Source organism: Saimiri boliviensis, chromosome 5 (genome assembly GCF_048565385.1).
Source record: "Saimiri boliviensis isolate mSaiBol1 chromosome 5, mSaiBol1.pri, whole genome shotgun sequence".
NCBI classification, from domain to species: Eukaryota; Metazoa; Chordata; class Mammalia; order Primates; family Cebidae; genus Saimiri; species Saimiri boliviensis.
Genome location: NC_133453.1, coordinates 129,266,317 through 129,285,443, shown reverse-complemented (window position 1 = coordinate 129,285,443; position 19,127 = coordinate 129,266,317). Strand labels below are relative to the sequence as shown.

The 19,127-nt window shown below is 43.2% G+C and overlaps 1 protein-coding gene across 1 annotated transcript in view; it reads left to right on the top strand.

Moving 5' to 3' along the window:
* The window catches only part of PDE8A (phosphodiesterase 8A), a 153,755-nt gene extending 135,257 nt beyond the window's left edge, over window positions 1–18,498 (top strand). The window contains exons 18-22 of the mRNA XM_010350074.3: window positions 29–246; window positions 2,119–2,251; window positions 5,246–5,413; window positions 16,052–16,181; window positions 17,276–18,498. Coding sequence (XP_010348376.3) covers window positions 29–246; window positions 2,119–2,251; window positions 5,246–5,413; window positions 16,052–16,181; window positions 17,276–17,382 — 756 coding nt within the window. The 3' untranslated portion in view covers window positions 17,383–18,498. The remainder of the gene's footprint in view (window positions 1–28; window positions 247–2,118; window positions 2,252–5,245; window positions 5,414–16,051; window positions 16,182–17,275) is intronic.
* The last annotated feature ends 629 nt before the right edge of the window (window positions 18,499–19,127 follow it).

Genomic DNA, 19,127 nt, shown 5'->3' with positions numbered 1-19,127 from the left:
CAGTTTTTAAAAGCTCTTTTGTTTTCAGGAAACTTTAGATCCAGTTGATGAGGTCGCTGCACTCATTGCAGCCACCATTCATGATGTGGATCACCCTGGGAGAACCAACTCCTTCCTGTGTAATGCTGGAAGTGAGCTGGCCATTTTGTACAATGACATTGCTGTGCTGGAGAGCCACCATGCGGCCTTGGCCTTCCAGCTGACCATTGGAGATGATAAATGCAATATATTTAAAAACATGGAGAGGTAAGAACAATGATTGAGGATTGTGTTGATCCCTCTTTGTCTTTCTTAAACAGCTGTATTGAGATATAATTCACATATCACACAGTTCACCCATTTAAAGTGTACAGTGGGCCAGGCATAGTGGCTCATGCCTATAAACCCAGCACTTTGGGAGGCTAAGACAGGAGGATCACTTGAGCCCAGGAGTTTGAGACCACCCTGGGCAACATAAGGAGACCCTCTCTCTACAAAAAGGAAAAAAAAAATTAGCCAGGCTTCATGATTGTGTCTGTAGTCCCAGCTACTCAGGAGGCTGAGGTGGGAGGACTGCTTGAGCCAAGAGGCTGAGGTTGCAGTGAGCTGTGATCACACCACTGCATTCCAGCTTGAGCAACAGAGCGAGACCCTGTCTCAAAATAATAATAATGCGTACAGTGGTTTTTACTAAATTCATAGAGTTGTGCAACCATCACCACAATCAGTTTTAGAATGTCACCCCTTCAATAAAACCTCAAATTTATGAGCAGTTCCTTTCTATTCCCCCTCACCTCCCCTAGTCCTAGACAACTACTGATATACTTTCGGTCCATAGATTTGCCAGTTCTGGACATTTCACGTAAATGGAATCATACACAACACGTGATCTTTTGTGACTGGCTGCTTTCACTTAGCACGTTTTTAAGATTCAGCCCCTTTATGTCTTGATGTTTCAAGATGAAGTATAATGCTGATATCTTAAGCTCTTAGAGACTCAGAGAAGCAGTCATCTTACATCTTTCCCGGAAGCACTACACTCCGCCCCTCTGTGCCCAGCATACGTCTCCTTGGCATTGTCTCTGTTTACATGTCACTTTCTTGGGGAAGTCTTCCCTCATCTCTCATGCTAAGTTAAACCCTCTATTCAATCCCAGATTCCTTCATAGCACATATCACATTTCTTATTAAATAATTATTTTTTAATTATTTGCTTAATGTCTGATTAGATTCTTAAGCTCTGTAAGGTCACAAGGGTCATATGTCACCATGCCCTCAGTGCCTAGTACAGTGCTTGGTACATACTAGGATCTTAGTGAATATCAGTTGAAGAAGGAAAAAAACATTGTATCATGAAGAATGTTGACTAATTTGGAGTTTTAAAGAGGAGGATTCTTGATTTTGTAAAACTACCTTCTGCCATATTCTAGGATTTCAGAGATGGAGTTAAAGTGGTTTCTTTTCATATTTGCATATAGTTACATCAGTTATCAAGGGAAAACTGCATCAGACCCTATTAACTTTCCAGGGAAAGTTTTTTACCCAACTGCAGAAAAGGAGTTGAGCAGACACTTTATTTCACATTTGTTTATACCCCTTCAAATTTTGCATTATATAGATTATCCCTTCAAGAAATGAATTTTTAAAGTAACTAAAATAAAAGCAAGGGTTAGAGTTAGAGGTATCAAGTACTACCTGTGATTTTCTCAGCTGTCAGAAGATCTGTTCTCACATTCTTTGGCCCTAAAATTGTTGGGTCTCAAGGTACCTTCATGTGGGGTGTATTCTTTATAACCACAGATCTCTATCTTCATTAAGAGAACTGGTATCACTCACCTTTCTTACATTCTTATTCAAAGAACTATATACATCATACTACAGAATGACAAGATAAACACTGCAACTCTAAAGTTTTGCCTATAGCTTTTGGTTTTAACTTACGTTTGGGTTCTCCTTGCTAACGATCTAGGCACTAACCCATAACTTCCACATCCTTTTAAAATGTGTCTTGTGACTTTCAGTGACATTAGACTTATAGCTTCAGAGGACACATAACATGGATAACAGATTGTTTGCAGGAGTACCTGTCTGGTCTGGATCAGTAATCTGTAGCAGCCTCTAATTTGTCATCGAAAACAGGAATGACTATCGGACACTGCGCCAGGGGATTATTGACATGGTCCTAGCCACAGAAATGACAAAGCACTTTGAGCATGTCAACAAATTTGTCAACAGCATCAACAAACCCTTGGCAACGCTAGAAGAAAATGGGGTAAGGGAAACTTACTGCAAAGAGAACCTGTGTTTGGGGTCCTTGTACCACTGGGTTGTGGAAACACATGGGCTACGATATCAGCCACAGAAGGGTTCCCTCAGTGGGTGTATTAGGGTTCTCTTAGAGGGCCAGAACTAATAGGATATATATGTGTGTGAGTGTGTATATATATATACACACACGCATACAAAGAGGAGTTTATTAACTATTAACTAGCACAATCACAAGGTCCCCCAATAGGCTGTCTGCAAGCTGAGGAGCAAGGGGAGCCAGTCTGAGTCCCAAACTGAAGAACTTGAAGTCTGATGTTCAAGGGCAAAAAGCATCCAGCATGGGAGAAATGCAGGCTGGGAGGCTAGGTCCGTTTCTCCTTTTCAGGTTTTTCTGCCTGCTTTATATTTGATGGCAGCTGATCAGACTGTGCCCACCATCTTACGGGTGGGTCTGCCATTCCTAGCCCACCGACTCAAATGTTAATCTCTTTTGGCAACACCCTCATAGACACACCCAGGATCAATACTTTGTATCCTTCCATCCAATCAAGTTGACACTCAGTATTAACCATCTCAGTGCGCTCACTAAATTTAGTTTTTATTGGTTAAAAAATTATTTAAAATGCAAAAACTTGGCAGGAAAAACATGAGCACATCCAACTAGATGAGAAAACTCGAAAGGAAGATCAGGATTTTAAATAAACTAACTTCAAAGAGGTAGACTATTCGTGTTCCCTTTCTCACTAATATTTCTGTCCTCTTTGCCATTCTGTGATCAGTTGGAGCCCTTGACATCTCTCTCTAGCCACTCCCACTGGGCATATATCATAGTAGCAGCAGCTATTCTCTCTTGGTCCACACTTAGAGGAGTGTGTGGATTGAGAAAGGCACTGTATCTGGGTCACAAGTGTGACATTATTGTTGCTCCCTTTCTACATTTGAGGCATGGAGTCCACACTAACTGCTGGGCAAGGATAACATTAACCCTCTTGCCAGGCAGGAGACTCCAGCTGAAGAAGCAGACAGGCTCCAGCTCCCACCCTATGTCTACCATACCATTTGCTTATCTGTAGAATGGGAATAATAAGTCTCAAGGAATAGGAGTGATGAGCATGGTACATGGTAGGCACTTAAGAACTGGAGCCTGTTACAGTAGATTGGTTGTGTCATCAGCAACTTAAAGAATGTGTTCTTTCATGAACCCTCTTCCTCTGAGGCCCACATTTACTGAACATGTTGGCAGCACCTCACAGTCTTCTCTACCACCCTCCTCCCCAGCTTCTGTCACCATCCTGAGATAGTTGTCACACACAGGGATGGCTCATCCTTGCAGGCTAGACTTCTAACTCCATTTTACTTCTGCAGCTCATTTGTTTGGCCATGGCCTTTGTCTACCCCATGGCTTTCTAGCGTATTACCCCTTGACATTTACTTCAGTTTAACCTGATGTTGAGAACTCTGTTCCTTCACCCTTTCCTGTTGTCTCACTTTGTCAGCCTGCCCCTGACTTCACTCTCTTTCCACAGACTTTCAACACAGAGGTGCCTGTACCAGCCTCTTTTATTGGCTCCTGCCCTGCCATTCTGGATAGGGCCATTTGTCACCCAGCCACCACTCCTGGCTGACCCCATGCCACAGAAGGAAATAACACACCTCACAGACTTGGTTTTCTCCATCTAGTCTGGATAGCCCCTCGACTTAGCTGAGTTTTCTGCTCCACTTAACATTATGGTTCTCATCTCTGTTGTCAGTACATGGGGTTACTTCTGAGAGACTGAAAATCAATATCCAGTGGGTCAGAGCAGGAGAAAGGAAGATGATAGAGAATAGTTTCCAGGCTGACAGTACTAAACTATAGTCACACTGCAGGTATTAACAGATCTGAAGAAAGAAGTGTCAGCACAGAGCTGGTCAGCAGGGGAAACCTGGAGTGAGGAGAGCTACTGAAGTAGCACTGGTGTAGTCATTTTGGCACTCTCGAGGACGCCTAGAGTCAGGTTGCCACCTGCCCATCTTGCTGGTAGATCTGTTCCCTCTGAGCTGGGACTGTCAGGCCTTCTTAGACCACTGTTGTTGCATATTGAAATGATATGACTGCCTCCTTTGCAAGGTTGCTTGATGGGCATGGAATCAGACTGAGGATACTTGATTGCCTCTGGTCTTTTCCATTGCCCTCTGCCCCAGTACCCTCTAACCTGAGTTCTCTTCAGAGCACCTATGAATAGAGGTTCTGCTATGTCATAAATTGATCCATAGCCAGTGGGGATCCTTGTGATGCAGATAGCATGTGGTACTGTGAGTGGAAGGCAGCCTGGGTCTAAAGGCAGAACTTAAGTTCTTATCCTGGCTCAGCTGGGTTGCTTTGGACAAGTCGCTTCACCTCCCTGAGTTGCAGTGTCCTGATTTGTAAAATGTAATAACTACTTTTTAGGCTTACCATTAGATCTCGTGAGTGCAGATCAACAGAAAATGACTGTTAGGTCCTTTATATATCAAAAATGTTAGGGCAGATTCCCAGGATCACACCTGTCACAGGACTGGGTTGAGAAGTAAGGAGCCTGTTGGGCTACAAGAGCCCATTTGTTGTGAGGGCAGAGATTTTTTTTCAGCTCATACTCTTTAAATAAATATAATAAAAGATAAAACCAGTCTGAGTTCTTACCAAGGGCGGGGGGAGAGTGGAACAGAAAAAAAGGCAACTGTGACAAAGATTTAGTGAGAGGAAGAGAAGAAAGAGGCAAGGAAAAGGGGAAGGGCGGATACCCCAAGCCCTGTGCTGCCCTCCACTCCTAGGTCCTGTTGGAATCTCACTGAGCCTTGTGTAAAATGAGAGGCCAAACTCAATGCTCATAGTATCCTTGGCAGTGTTTTGTGAGAGCTTTAACTTACAGATCCTGACTAGTGCTCTTTTTGTGCTTACAGTGGGACCAGACCAGTAAGAGAGGGCTTGGCATCAAGGGACCCATTTTGATTGCTTTGAATTCCACTCATGTTTTAGGAAACTGATAAAGATCAGGAAGCCATAAATACTATGCTTAGGACTCCAGAGAACCGGACTCTAATTAAACGAATGCTGATTAAATGTGCTGATGTGTCCAATCCCTGCCGACCCCTGCAGTACTGCATCGAGTGGGCTGCACGCATTTCAGAAGAATATTTTTCTCAGGTAAGATGCTGCCTCTTTTAAGTTTCTAGAGAGAGAAAGAGATAAAAACCATAAAACCATAAGAGATAATCGACTTAACATTAGGAAATAGGGTTCTAAACAAAATCCTGTCCTTGTATTGCATGTTTACTGGTAATGGGTTTTTTTTATTCTGTCAGAATATGTTTATTTTCCCTTTATTCTTGTAGGATATTTTTGCTAGATGATTTTTTTTTCCTGAAAGTACTTTAAAGGAGTCATCTGGTCTTCATATTCTTTCTGAGTAAGAAAAAACCTCTCTTTGGGCAGAAAAATATACTAGGAAATATACTGGCTAAAATTTTTCCAGATTTGGTAGAGGGCATATGCATATGTATACGAAGCCCAGTGAACTTTAACCCATGTCAGATTTGTCCTAGTGAAGCAGCTAATAAGCTAAAGACAAATCTTGAAATCAGCCAGAGAAAAAGCAACACATTACTTACAAGAAAACAGTGATTCTCTGTTCTCTGACTTCCCATCAGAAGCTATGAAGGCCAGAAGACACTGGAATATCTTTAAAGTGCTGTTAGTTTTCGAACCCAAGGTAGGAGGATCACTTGAGCCCAGGAATCTAAGAGCAGCCTGGACAACATAGTGAGACCATGTCCCTACAAAAAATTTAAATATTAGCCTGACATAGTGATGCACTCCTATAGTCCCAGCTACTTGAGAGGCTGAGGCAGGAGGATCGCTCAAAGCCCAGGAGGTTGAAGCTGCAGTGAGCCATGATTATATCACTGCACTCCAATCTGAGCAACAAAGTGAGGTCCTGTCTCAAAGAAAACATAGAGCTAACATTATATTTAATGGTGTGAGGTACTGAATACATTCTTAAGATTGGAAAGAAGGTAAGGGTGCCCATTCTTACATCTTCTGTTCAACATTGTATTGGTGGTCCTCATCATTACAACAGGCAAAGGAGAAAAAGGTTTAAAGAACAAAAAGTAAGACATACCTTTGCTTCTGTTTGCAGATGACATGACTTTTCGTAGAAAATTCTAAGGGATGTACAAACAATTATTAGCATTAGTAAGTGTATCTGATTTAGCAGTGTCATAGAACACAGCTCAATATACAAAAGTGACTTGTATTTTATATACTAGCAGCCAACAACTGAAAAAACCAAGAGCTCAGTCCCATTTACAATAGCGATAAAAAAATTAAAATTACTTAGGAACAAATTTAATAAAAGATGACCAGAACTTTACAATGAAAACCATACAACATTGCTGAAACATTTAATGAACACTTGAATAAATGGTAAGGCATATCATGTTCACATACTGGAAGGCTCAGTGTAAACATTTACTTCTACCCGAATGGGTGTTTCAGTTCAATGCAATCCCAGTCAGAATCTCAGCAGGCTTTTTTTGGTAGAAATCAACAGACTGTTTCTAAATTATATATGAAAATGAGAAAGACCTTGAATAATAAAAGCAAACTTAAAAAATAAAAAGTTCAAAGGTATGCCCTATTGGGCTTCAAAACTTAAAATAAGGTTATATGGTGCTGGCATAAAGATAACAAGTACATCTGTAGGACAGAATAGAAATCCCAGAAACAGGACGGACACAGTGGTTCATGCCCATAATCCAAGCACTTTGGGAGGCCAAGGCAGGTGAAGCACAAGGTCAGGAGTTCAAGACCAGCTTGGCCAAGATGGTAAAACCCTGTCTCTACTGAAAATAGAAAAATTAGCCGGGTGTGGTGGCACGTGCCTGTAATCCCAGCTGCTTAGGAGGCTGAGGCAGAGAATTGCTTTAACCTGGGAAGCAGAGGTTGCAATGAGCTGAGATTGCGCCACTGCTCTTCAGCCTGGGTGACAGAGTGAGACTCTGTCTCAAAAAAAAAAAAAAAAAGAAAAATCCCAGAAACAGATCACAGTTATATGATCAGTGACTAATGTGAAATTTTTTCAGCAAAATGGTGTTAGGATAATTAGATATTCCTATGCAAAAAAAGAGAACCACAACTCCTATCTCATACCATAGAGAAATATCATAGACCTACACAGCTAAAACCATAAAACTTTTAGAAAGAAACATAGCACAATATCCTCAGCAACTTGGAAGTGGACAAAGATTTCTTAGATGCAGAAAGCAACAACCAGCCAGGTGCAGTGGCTTACACCTGTAATCTCAGCACTTTGGGAGGCCTAACTGGGAGGATTACTTGAGCCCAGGAGTGGGAAACTAGCCTGGGCAATATAATGAAACCCCATCTCTAGGAAAAAAAAAATTTTTTTTAATTAGTTGCAGGTGGTAGTGGCACCTGTGGTCCCAGCTACATGAGAGGCTGAGGCAGGAGGACTGCTTGAGCCTAGGAGGTTGAGGCTGCAGTGAGCTGTGATTGTGCCACTGCACCCCAACCTGGGTGACAGAGCAAATTTGTGTCTGGAAAAAAAAAAGAAAGAAAAAAGAAAGTAACAACCATAAAAAGAAAATTTGATAAATTAGACTTCTTCAAAATTTACAAAGTTTGCTCATTCAAACACAGCTTAGAAAATGAGCAGGGAAGCCACATTGGAGGAAAATACTTACAAATTCTGTCTGAAAGAACTGTATCCACAGATAGACAAAGAACTGTAACTCAGTAATAAAAGATAAACCACCCAATCTATCTGGACAAGTATTCGTCCAGACACTTCCCCCAAAGAGGCTATTATTAAAAGCCAATAGTCACCTGGAAAATTCAAATTAAAACCACAGCAAAACACCAGTACACACTCAATGGGATGGCTAAAAATGGGAAAGGCTGACAACACCAAATGTTGAAGATGCGGAGCAACTAGAATTCATGCATCTGTAATAGATGTGTAGAATGCTGTAAGCACTTTGGGAAGCAGTTTCACAGTTCCGTTTTTCTTCCTTTTTGCGGTAAAATTTACCATTTTAGATTATGGTTTTCTGCCCTTTATTTTCCTCATGTGGTATATTACACTGTCGATCTTCATGTGCAAAACCAATCTTGCATTTCAGGAATAAATTCCACATAGTTGTTGTGTATAATCCTTTAACATGCTGCTGAATTTGGTTTGCTAGCATTTTTTTAAGGATTTTTGCATCGGTATTGACGGGGGATATTGGTCTGCAATTTTCTTGTAGTGTCTTCGTCTTGCTTTGTTATTAGCATAATGCTGGCCTCATGTAATGAGTTAGGAAATGCTTCCTTTTCGATTTTTCTGGAAGAATTTGACAAAGATTGACATTAATTCTTCTCAAAATGTTTGGTAAAATTTAAGCAGTTAAACCATCCTTTGTTGGGAGGTTTTTGATTACTGATTCAGTCTCCTTGCTAGTCATAGGTCTATTCAGATTCCCTGTTTCTTTATGATTCAGTGCTGGTGGGTTGCATGTTTCTAGTAATTTATTTATTATGTTGGCATACAGTTGTTCATGGTACTCTCTTATAATCCTTTTTATTCCTGTGAAACCTGGAGTAATATTCCCACTTTCATTCTGATTTTAGTAATCTGGGTCCTGTCTTTTTTTCTTAGTCCATCTAGCCAAAGAGTTGTCTATCTTGTTGATCTTTTCAAAAAAATTATCTAAATTTTTCTGTTTTCCGTGTACGTCTGTTCTTTATTATTTCCTTCCTTTTGCTAACTTTAGGTTTAATTTATTCTTTCTATGGCTCCATAACATGTTCAGTTAGGTTGTTGATGTAAAATCTTGTAGACATTTACAGCTATTAATTTCCTTCTTATCACCGTGTTTGCTGCATTCACTAACTTCTGGTATAGTGGGCTTCATTTTCATTTGTCTCAAAGTATTTACTAATTTCCCTTATGATTTCTTCTTTGACCCATTGGTTGTTATTGGTCCCTTTGCATTGCCATTAAAAAATACCTGAGGCTGGATAATTTATAAAGAAAAGAAGTTTATTTTGGCTCATGGTTCTGCAGCTGTACAAGCATGGAAGTAACATCTGCTCAGCTTCTAGTGAGGGCCTCGGGAAGCCTATGATCATGGCAAAGGGGGAAGGAGATGTATCACATGGCAAGAGAGCAGGGGGAATTGCCACACTCCTAACCAGGTCACCTGTGAACTCAGAGTAAGATCTGTCTCATTACCATGGGGAGGGTACCAAGCCATCCATGAAGGATCTCCCCCCATGACCCAAACACATCCCACCAGCGCTGGGGATTATTGTTCAACATGTGATTTGGTGGGGACAGAAATCCAAACCATATCAAAGCATATGCTGTTTAATTTTTATATACTTGTGAGTTTCCCAGTTTTCCTTCCATTACTGAGTTCTGGTTTAATTTCATTGTGATTAGAAAAGGCACTTTGTATAACTTTTGACCTTTTAAAATACACTATTTGTTTTATGGCTTATAATGTGTTCTCTCCTAGAGAACGTTCCATTTGCACTTGAGGAAAAAAATGTATATTCTGCTGTTTTGGGGTGGATGTTCTATACATTCTGTTAGGTCCAGTTGGCCGAGAGCATTGTTCAAACTATTTTCTTATTGATCTACTGTCTCATTGTTCTATTCATTATAAAAGTGTAGTATTGAGTATAAAAGTGTAGTATGATAATCTCCGAACATTATTTTAGAAGTATCTGTTTCTTCCTTCAGTTCTATATATGTTTGCTTCATATATTTTGAAACTGTGATATTTGGTACATAAATGCTTATAATTGTTACATCTTCCTGATGAATTGACCCTTTTATTAATGTCCTTTCAGGCTGGAGTGCAGTGGCACAATCTCAGCTCACTGCATATTCCACCTCCCACGTTCAAGGGATTCTCCTGCCTCAGCCTCCTGAAGAGCTGGGATTACAGGCGTGTACCACCATGCCTGGCTAATTTTTGTATTTTTAATAGAGGTGGGATTTCATCATGTTGGCTAGGCTGGTCTCAAACTCCTAAACTCAGGTGATCCACTTGCCTCAGCCTCCCAAAGTGTTGGGATTACAGGCCTGAGCCAGTGCGCCGGGCCTGTAACAGTTTTTGACATGAAGTCTATTTTGTCTCTTAGGATACTCACCCCAACTCTCTTTTGGGTAGTATTTTCATGAGATATCTTCTTCAACTTACATATGTCTTGAGAGCTAAGTGATTCTCTTGTATATACAATGTAGTTGGATCATGTGTTCTTACCCATTCTTCCAGTCTGTGCCTTTTGAGATTAATCTACTTAACATTTAAAATAATTACTGACAGGGGAAGACTTTGGCCACCTTGTTAGTCTTCTGTATGTCTTACAGCTTTTCTGTCCCTCATTTCCTCCATTACTGCCTCCTGTTGTGCTTACTTGATGTTTTGTAATGACACATTTTGATTCCCTTTTTCTATAGATAGTTTCATTGTGGATACCATAGAGACTGCATAGGACAGTGTAAACTTACAACAATGGGTTTTAATTGGTATCAACTTAAGATGAATTGTATACACAGACTCCTATATAGCTCTACCTTCCCACTCCATTTTGTAAGTGATGTCACAAATAATATCTTTATACCTTATATACCCATTAACATTAAAATTTTTATGTATTTTTTAAAGTTACAAACCAAAATTATAATAATGCTGTTTTTTATATTTTCCCATGTATTTACCTTTATCAGAGATCTTTATATCAACCTAAAAGATTCCTTTAGCATTTCTTGTAGGTCAGGTCTAATAGTAATAAATTCCCTCAGCTTATGTTTATCTAGGAATGTCTTAATTCCTCCCTTTTTTTTGAAGGACACTTTGCTAGAATCAGAATTTTCATTTGACAGTTTTTTGTCTTTTTGCACTTTATATAATTTCACTGCCTTCTGGCATTCAGGGTTTCTGCTGAGAAATGAGCAGATCATCTTATTATCTCCTATTTGTGGTGAGTCTCTTTTCTCTTGCTGCTTTCAAGATCCTTTGTCTTTTGATTGTTTGGTTATAGTGTGTCTCAGATTGATCTCTTTGGGTTTATCCTACTTGGAATTTATTTAGCTTCTTGGATTTGTAGATTCACATCTTTCCCCAAATTATGGCAGTTTTTGGCCACTATTTCTTATTTTTTCAAATGTGAGGTCTATGTTGCCCAAGCTGATCTTGAACTCTGGGCTCAAGAAACCCTCCTATCTCAGCCTCTCAAGTAGCTGAGATTACAAACATGTACTACTGTGCCTATTGGCTATTAGTTCTTCAAATAACCCCTCGGTCCTTTCCTCCTCCTCTTCTCTTTGCTGGACTCATAAGATGTGTATTGGTCCACTTGATGGTTTCCCATGAATTCATTAGGTTCTAGTCACTTTTCTTCATTGTTTTTTCTTCTTTCTGCCCAAATCTGATGCTGAATCCCTCTGATGAAGTTTAATTTGTTTTTTGAGATGGAGTTTTTGCTGTGTCACCTGGGCTGGAGTGCAATGGTGCCATCTTGGCTCACTGCAACCTCCACCTCCTGGGTTCAAGCAGTTCTCCTGTCTCAGCCTCCCAAGTAGCTGGGATTACAGGCGCCAGCCACCATGCCCAGCTAATTTTTGTATTTTTAGTAGAGATGAGGTTTCACCATGTTGGCCAGGATGACTCAAACTCTTGACCTCAGGTGACCTGCCCACCTCAGCCACCCAAAATACTAGGATTACAGGTGTGAGCCACCATCCCTGGCCTGTTAGGTTACTTTTCGTAATTTCTCTCTTTGCTGCAATTCTCACTGAGTTGTTCATCTGCCATTTCCCTGATTTCCTATAGTTCTTAGTCTGGTTTTTTTTTGTTTGTTTTTGTTGTTATTTGATCATATTTAAGACAGTCATCTTCAACTCTTTATCCAGTGCCTGTACGTCTTTGTTTTCTTCCTTTGATTGGGCCATATTTTCCAATTTCTTTGTATGCCTTGTTTTTGTTGAAAATTAGGCATTTTAAAAAGAGCCACCTCTCCTACTCTTTGAAGACTGTCTGAGCCTTGCAGTTAACCCAACAAGAAAGTTTAAAGTTTTCTGAAACATTTTTCTGAGCATGTCTTGCCTGAGTGTGCATATACATACCCTTAATTCCCCTATATTATATATACCCTTAATTTTATATTATACATACCCTTAATTCCCCACAGCTGCTTTCGAATGTCTGAATTTCCCAAAGAGTCTTGTCCAAAGAGGGCCTTAGATGATCAATTGTTGGTCTTCGTTCTAATCTCTTGTCCCCAGGTATGCATGTCGGTCATCTCCCTGCAGCTTTCCTGAGCAGTAGTCATTGCTTCTCTATAGTCATTGCTTCTCTATAGTCATTGTTTCTCTACCTGGGAGCGAAGTGAAACAGAGACCAGTCCTGTAGGCAGCCCACAGACTTGTCAGAATGTTGCAAATGAGGTCTGCTCTGCTTCCTCCAGTTCAAGGGACACAGTTGGAAACTGGGCTGCTGCCTCCTACAGACCAAGATTGTACCACGCTGGGGAGGGACATGATGTGGCAAGGTTAAGTGAGAATACCCTTAAGCTTCCTACTGGTGTGAATGTGGCTTTTCTTGATGAGCATTTGCTTGGTTGCTGTAGACTTGTGACTGTTTTCCAGAGTTCCTCTAGGTTATTTTAGCCAGTCTCTCACTTTTTGATATTTTCATGGAGTAGTGAGGGCCTGGAGCTTCCTAATGTACCGCATTACTGATGTTACTCCAGTGCCTAGGCTTTGGTTCGGAAAGTCATTGAGACACAGTTGCTTCTTGTACTCTGTTGGGTTAGGTTTGCAAGTTCACTCCTTATAGCCACCCTCTCTGCTGAAGAGCGTGGATACCAAGAGCACCAGGGCCTGAAGCGAGGTGAAGAGGCATCTCTGGTTTCTGTCTGGGGCTGCTTGACTTCATGGGGAATGGGACTTGAAGACCACTTACCTGGTTCTGCGCAAGGTGTTGTACAGTCTGTCTTCTTTTCGCTTGGGGCACAAGGGTGAAATGTGAAACTTTTAGATCCTGCCCTGAGGGTTGGGGGGGCAGTCACAGAAAGGAAGCATCTACAGGTGTGGAGCCCTTACTAGTGACTTACGTGAGTGCCTGGGCCATGGTTTAACTGTTCTCCTTAGCAAACAGTGGTCTCCGTGAGGTAACTGGGTCCCTGGAAGCTCCATGCACTTGTCACATTGGGCCAAAGAGAAGAAATCTGAGCATGAGGGTCTTCAGTGACCTTCAACCAGCCAGCTGCTTTGGGCAGGCCCTGAGAGCAAAGAGACAGAAAAGCCTCTGGATGCATGAGTGGCTGAGCTGACTGAGCCTTTGCCATGGTTGCCCAGGGAGGGCTGGTTTAGGGTCTAATGTGGCCAAGGGAGGGCACATCAGGAGTGCTCCCCATTCAGGGCACTGCTGTTTGAGCTGGACAGGCCAATGGGCTGTGAACTCACAGCCCTCCCTGCGCCCCCACCTCTTCCCATATGTACCACGGCAGAGACTCATGTAAGGCTGACTGCGCTCTTCTGAGACAGCACCAGGGCTAGGGCCGCCAGCCTGTGGCCACCAGCAGGGCCTTCACCAGCCAGTGGCTGCTGAGCCAGCATTCCCCACTCTTCCTCTTACCAAAGCACATGAATTTCATCTTCTGAACCATCTAGGACAGCAGGAGCTCTTACTTTTGGCTTTTGCCCAGTCCCACAGTCTAGCACTGTCCACCTGAAAACAGGGAGCACAGACCTCTTTCTTGGCACTTGGAGCCAGCACCATGAACACTTACCTAGCATAAACGTACCTCTGGGCACTGTGCTAGGTACGGTGCCACCCTAAGAAAACCTCCAGAGGTTTGCCTGCTGTCCTCAAGGGGAGAGCCCATATGGAGAGCTGGAGTGAGTTTTGTGCACAGGGCAAGATGCACAACTGGTAGAGCCAGCCCTCTGGGGGGTCACTCTGGGAGAGCCGGAGGTGTGGGGCCCGGTGTAGTAGGGAAGATGGGGAAGGGTAGCTGAGCGCACAGAAGAAAGGCAGTGGAGTCAGTGACTTGAGGAAGCCCCGTGCAAGTGCTGAAGCTGGTTCTGTAGAGGTGCGGTAGGGTAGAGAGATGCTGCAGTGAGAGAACTTTCTGGCCTGGCACAGCATTCCCTGGAGGGCCTATGAATGCAAGCATGGGAATATTCTTGGCCCTGTGGAGCAAGGGCTACGGGGAGGAGCTGCAAGTGGGTTCTGCCAGTCGCCAGAAGCCTGGCTCTGATGAGGTGAGCTCTGCTGGCCATTTGGGAGGTGGAAGTACAGCTGAGTATAGAAGACACATCTTGTGAATGGCCAACAGTGGGATGAGACTTTAGTGGTCATTCTTCTGTGCGCTCAGCCAGCCTTCTCCCATCGTTCTTACCACACCTGGCCTAACACCTCAGGCTCTCCCAGAGTGACCCCAGAGGGTTGGCTCCACCCTCTCCAGCCCCAGCATTGGGGAGAAAGGGTGGTGGTCAGCATAGCAGTCACCATCCTTTCACCTGGCCCCACGCATGCACTAGGGTCCCATTTAGAAGAGCTGTTCCCCACAGCCCACTCCCACCTCACTCCACCTGTGTTCACTCTGCCGCTCATCCTGCCCCACCCTTTGACCTGACTCCCAGCACAGGCACCCTGCCACAGCAGGCCAGGATCGTGCGGGGCTTCCAGTTGCACGTCCACAGGGGCCTCTAGAGCATGCCTGCACGACTCTAGCCTCATTCCGGCCCCAGGGGCCTTCCTCACCCTTTCTCCAGCACCGTTGAGTCAAAATGAGACCTTATCAAAGAAAGAACAGGACGCCTGCCTTTTTCCTCAGGTTCTTAATTATGTTTTCAATGTTTTGCAAGTCTTTCTGGAATCCTGAAGAGATAGATGATTTGACTAAAGTATATAAAAACTCACCGCAGAGGTTTGTTGTTTTTAACTTCCAGGATCTCAAGGGTGTTCAGAACCTTTTCAGATAAGTAATTCGGCCTGAGATGAGAAGCAGCCACGAGGCCTTTCCCTGTGAAGGAGGGGCTGTGTTTCTCATCACTGTGGCCCCTGTGTGGGCTTCAAGCTGAGTGCAAGGATGGCTGGACTATGATAGTAAGAAAAGAAAGCAGCTTTTTCTCTGAGGAATGTGAGCCCATTTTAGTTGTCAGGCCCAGAGAGGCAGTGAAATGTGACAGCAGTTACATTTCACTCCCCACCTTGGCGTAAGTAATCGCCCGCTCTGTGGACTCTAGGCCAGTAGCCATAAATTAACCTAACAATGCCACAGTTCATATCCTATCATTCAGCAGTATGTAGCTAGTGTTCTTTCAGTAAACCAGTACAATAAAAGTTCCTAAAAACTGGAGCATCTCCTGTATTCTCCAGAACAGTGTTTCCTGAGCAACTGGCCTCAACTTGGCCCAAATAAACTCTACTAATTTTGACTCAGTTTCTTTAGGTCAGTAGGAACGACAGTGGTGGCTGACTACACTTACTGTTGGGATCTTACCTGAGGAGCTTCTGCAGGGCGGCTTTGCAATATTCAGTTTGGCTTCAGTCGAGGTGTCCTCAGAGCCCCCTGACATGGAGTGGTCCACATTCTGAGAACTGGGTATCTGCTATGAAACATGGTTTGGCTGGGTGGGGTGGCAAGACAAGCCACCTTAGGCTGCCAGGAGCAGCTCTGCCTGGGGGAGGGGCTACCCCTAGGTGGAATGGAACCAGGTGCTGGGGTCTCCTGATCATGACGTTTTCCGCTTTGCAGACTGATGAGGAGAAGCAGCAGGACTTACCTGTGGTGATGCCAGTTTTTGACAGAAATACCTGCAGCATCCCCAAATCCCAAATCTCTTTCATTGATTACTTCATCACAGACATGTTTGATGCTTGGGACGGTAAGAAATCTTCCTTAAAATAGCACATTTTCCTTTAACTGATGGGGAACTGCATCTGAAACAACAGGGTGCATTTGACTCTAGAACATGATTTGGGGCCTAGTCTTTCGAAAACGAGAGAAGTGAACCGTCCCCGAGGGCCCCGGAGGGCTGGGTGTTGTTTCATAACACTCCCGGCAGGCGCAGATATCGTTACGCCTGTTTCATAGATGAGCGGATTGAACTTGGGGCCCCCTAGCTTGTAGTAGAGCAGCCAGGGTTCAGAAGCAAACAGTGCTGGCTCCAGAACCCATGGTGTTTCTCCACCAGCCCTGTGCCCTCCACTGTCCCCTCTTCTCCCAGCCTCACTCTACTCAAGATCAGAAGGACTGGTCTGTCTCTGACCATGTCACCCACCTTTAACTTCAGGTGGGGCCCAGGAGCCTGTCACATAAGCCAGAGAACAGGATCCACTGATATTCCATGGGCATCTTCACTCTGAGGGCTGCGCCCTGGGGGAGGGGCTGCGGGGCTGATAAATGTCCAGATCCAGTCAGGACATAAACCCGTGTCTCAAAGAGGCCGTAGAACTGCGGTTATGTGGCTAGGGAGAAGGGCTGAAGCAGTGGAGATAGCTGCAGCTTTGGGGGAAACTGCCAGCTCTGCAGCTCACTGCTTCTGGGACTGAGACCAGATGCCTGCGTCTCCAGGCTGCAGGTGGAAGGAGATGCCGGTGTATGTGAAGCACGCATGGAGGGAGAGCGAGCACACAGGGCCAGGCCATAAGGTGGAGGGCACACGACATTTTGCTTTCTGATACCCCAGGCCCAGAGGTGTTGGTTGAATGGCAATTAAGCAGATTGGCCAATACAACAGAAGGTGGCTAAAGTTACCAGCTCAGCAGGTGGCCATAGAGGAGGTGCTGGCAGGGAGGACAGGGTCTCACTTCAGTCAGCCATGGCTCGTTGAAGTTGCTGGGTGTATTTGCCCAGGTCTGCTTAGCCTCACACAGATGCCTGCTCCTGTCTGTCACTCTCTAAAATGCTCTCAGCAGAAAGCCTGAACCTGTTAGGCGAGGCTGTAAAATGATACCACATTCCCATCTTTCTCTCCAGCCTTTGTAGACCTGCCTGATTTAATGCAGCATCTTGACAACAACTTTAAATACTGGAAAGGACTGGACGAAATGAAGCTGCGGAGCCTCCGACCACCTCCTGAATAGTGGGAGACACCACCCACTGCCCTGAAGCTCTGTGCCTTCGGTCATTTGGAATTCCTGAGGGCAGCCAGGGTTCTTGGTCCTTTCAGTATTAGGCAGAACAGCCCCCTGATCCACATAGCCCATGAAAGCACACAGGGACATCAGTAACCTCCTCCGGCCACCATCCGATGCCATTACTGTCAAGCGAGACTTGGCCACCATAGCCTGGCCTGCTGCAGGAGCTCTTCAGAAAGGCACGTGAGAACCACGGATGGCATCGCTTTCTGTGAAAACACGAGGTCTGGAGCACCCCTGCAAAGGGTATTGATGGATTTGCTGCCAGTGACAGAGCATGTCCATTGCAAACTGTTTCTCTCAGTATGTTCAGCACTTAGGAATGGCTAATGGCAATCGGATCTTTAGCAGCTTTTTCACATAGAAGGTGCAATCACTCACTTTGGAACACTACTGAGAGTGACTTCTCTTTTAAAATTGAGTAGCAAATGGAAAAAAAGAAAATTTGAAGTTGATTATTAATATCAGTTATTAAAATGTTTTATTTATTTTCTATGAATTTAAAAATACTTCAAAGCCAAAGCCAACTTCAGATACCATGACCAAATTTACATGATTCCTATTCATTATGCATTACTGGGTATACAGACTTATTTTCATAATGCAAATTAATATAAAATGACATTTTTACTGCACTATAGAAATATTTGTGTATGTTAAACTTTTCTGATTGAGGCTAATTGGAAAAAGCTGGGGTCTTAATCTAAGCGCTAAAGAAGGCGGCTTCTACTGTGGAGAACCCAGAGCTCTGAAATAGCTCTAGCCGTCTGCTGAACTTCACAGGGAACTCCCCAGGGTCAAATTAGACTCTTCGTGGTTTGCAAAGAAAAATTTTTTCTAAAATTTTATAATTAAATTTCCAAAAGTTGACCCTGTTTTACACTGTTTCTAGAAAATATTTCTTATTAAAAACAAAGAACAAAAATGGAATGCTTAATGAATTCACATTTTGTAACCAACCTGTTTTTATCTGCAGTGGGAATCTTTGATGCCAGAAATTTATAAAGAGGTTCTGTATCTTCGAACTTTGATTAAGCGTAATACCATAAAAAAGACACTTGACATGTCAGTGCATTTGTCATTTCATTTTAAACTCGATTTGTTTTTTCCCAGATAAAAATGAAATTAAACCATTTCTTTTTAAGAAATCATGTGTTATCTTTGTGGGCAGTTTTTTGTTTTATAATACTTATAATACTTATTTAAAAAAAATAAAGACCAGGCACAGTGGCTTATGACTGTAATCCCAGCATACTGTGAGACTCTGAGTTGGGAGAATCTCTTGAGCCCAAGAGTTCAAGACCAGCCTAGGCAACATTAGCAAGACCTCATCGCTACAAAAAAATGTAAATACTAGCCAGGCATGGTGGCATGCACCTGTGGTCTCAGCTACTCAGGAGCTGAGGTGGAAGGCCTGAGCCCAGGAGTTCAGTGCTGCAGTGAGCTATGATCACGCCACTATACTCCAGCCTGGGCAACAAAGCAAGACCTTGTCTCTAAATAATAAAGAATATTCCCTACTTTACAGAAAAGTTTGGTAGTTAAATGGCTTTTTCAGGGTCACACAGGGCCAGATGAGTATGTTGAAAAGCACTCAGAATTAACTTCAGTTCACCACTTGGTACCTCAGAGTGGCTACTGAGAGAGAAAAGGCACACTGCAGAGCTGACAGAGGGCGCTCAGAGATGGCT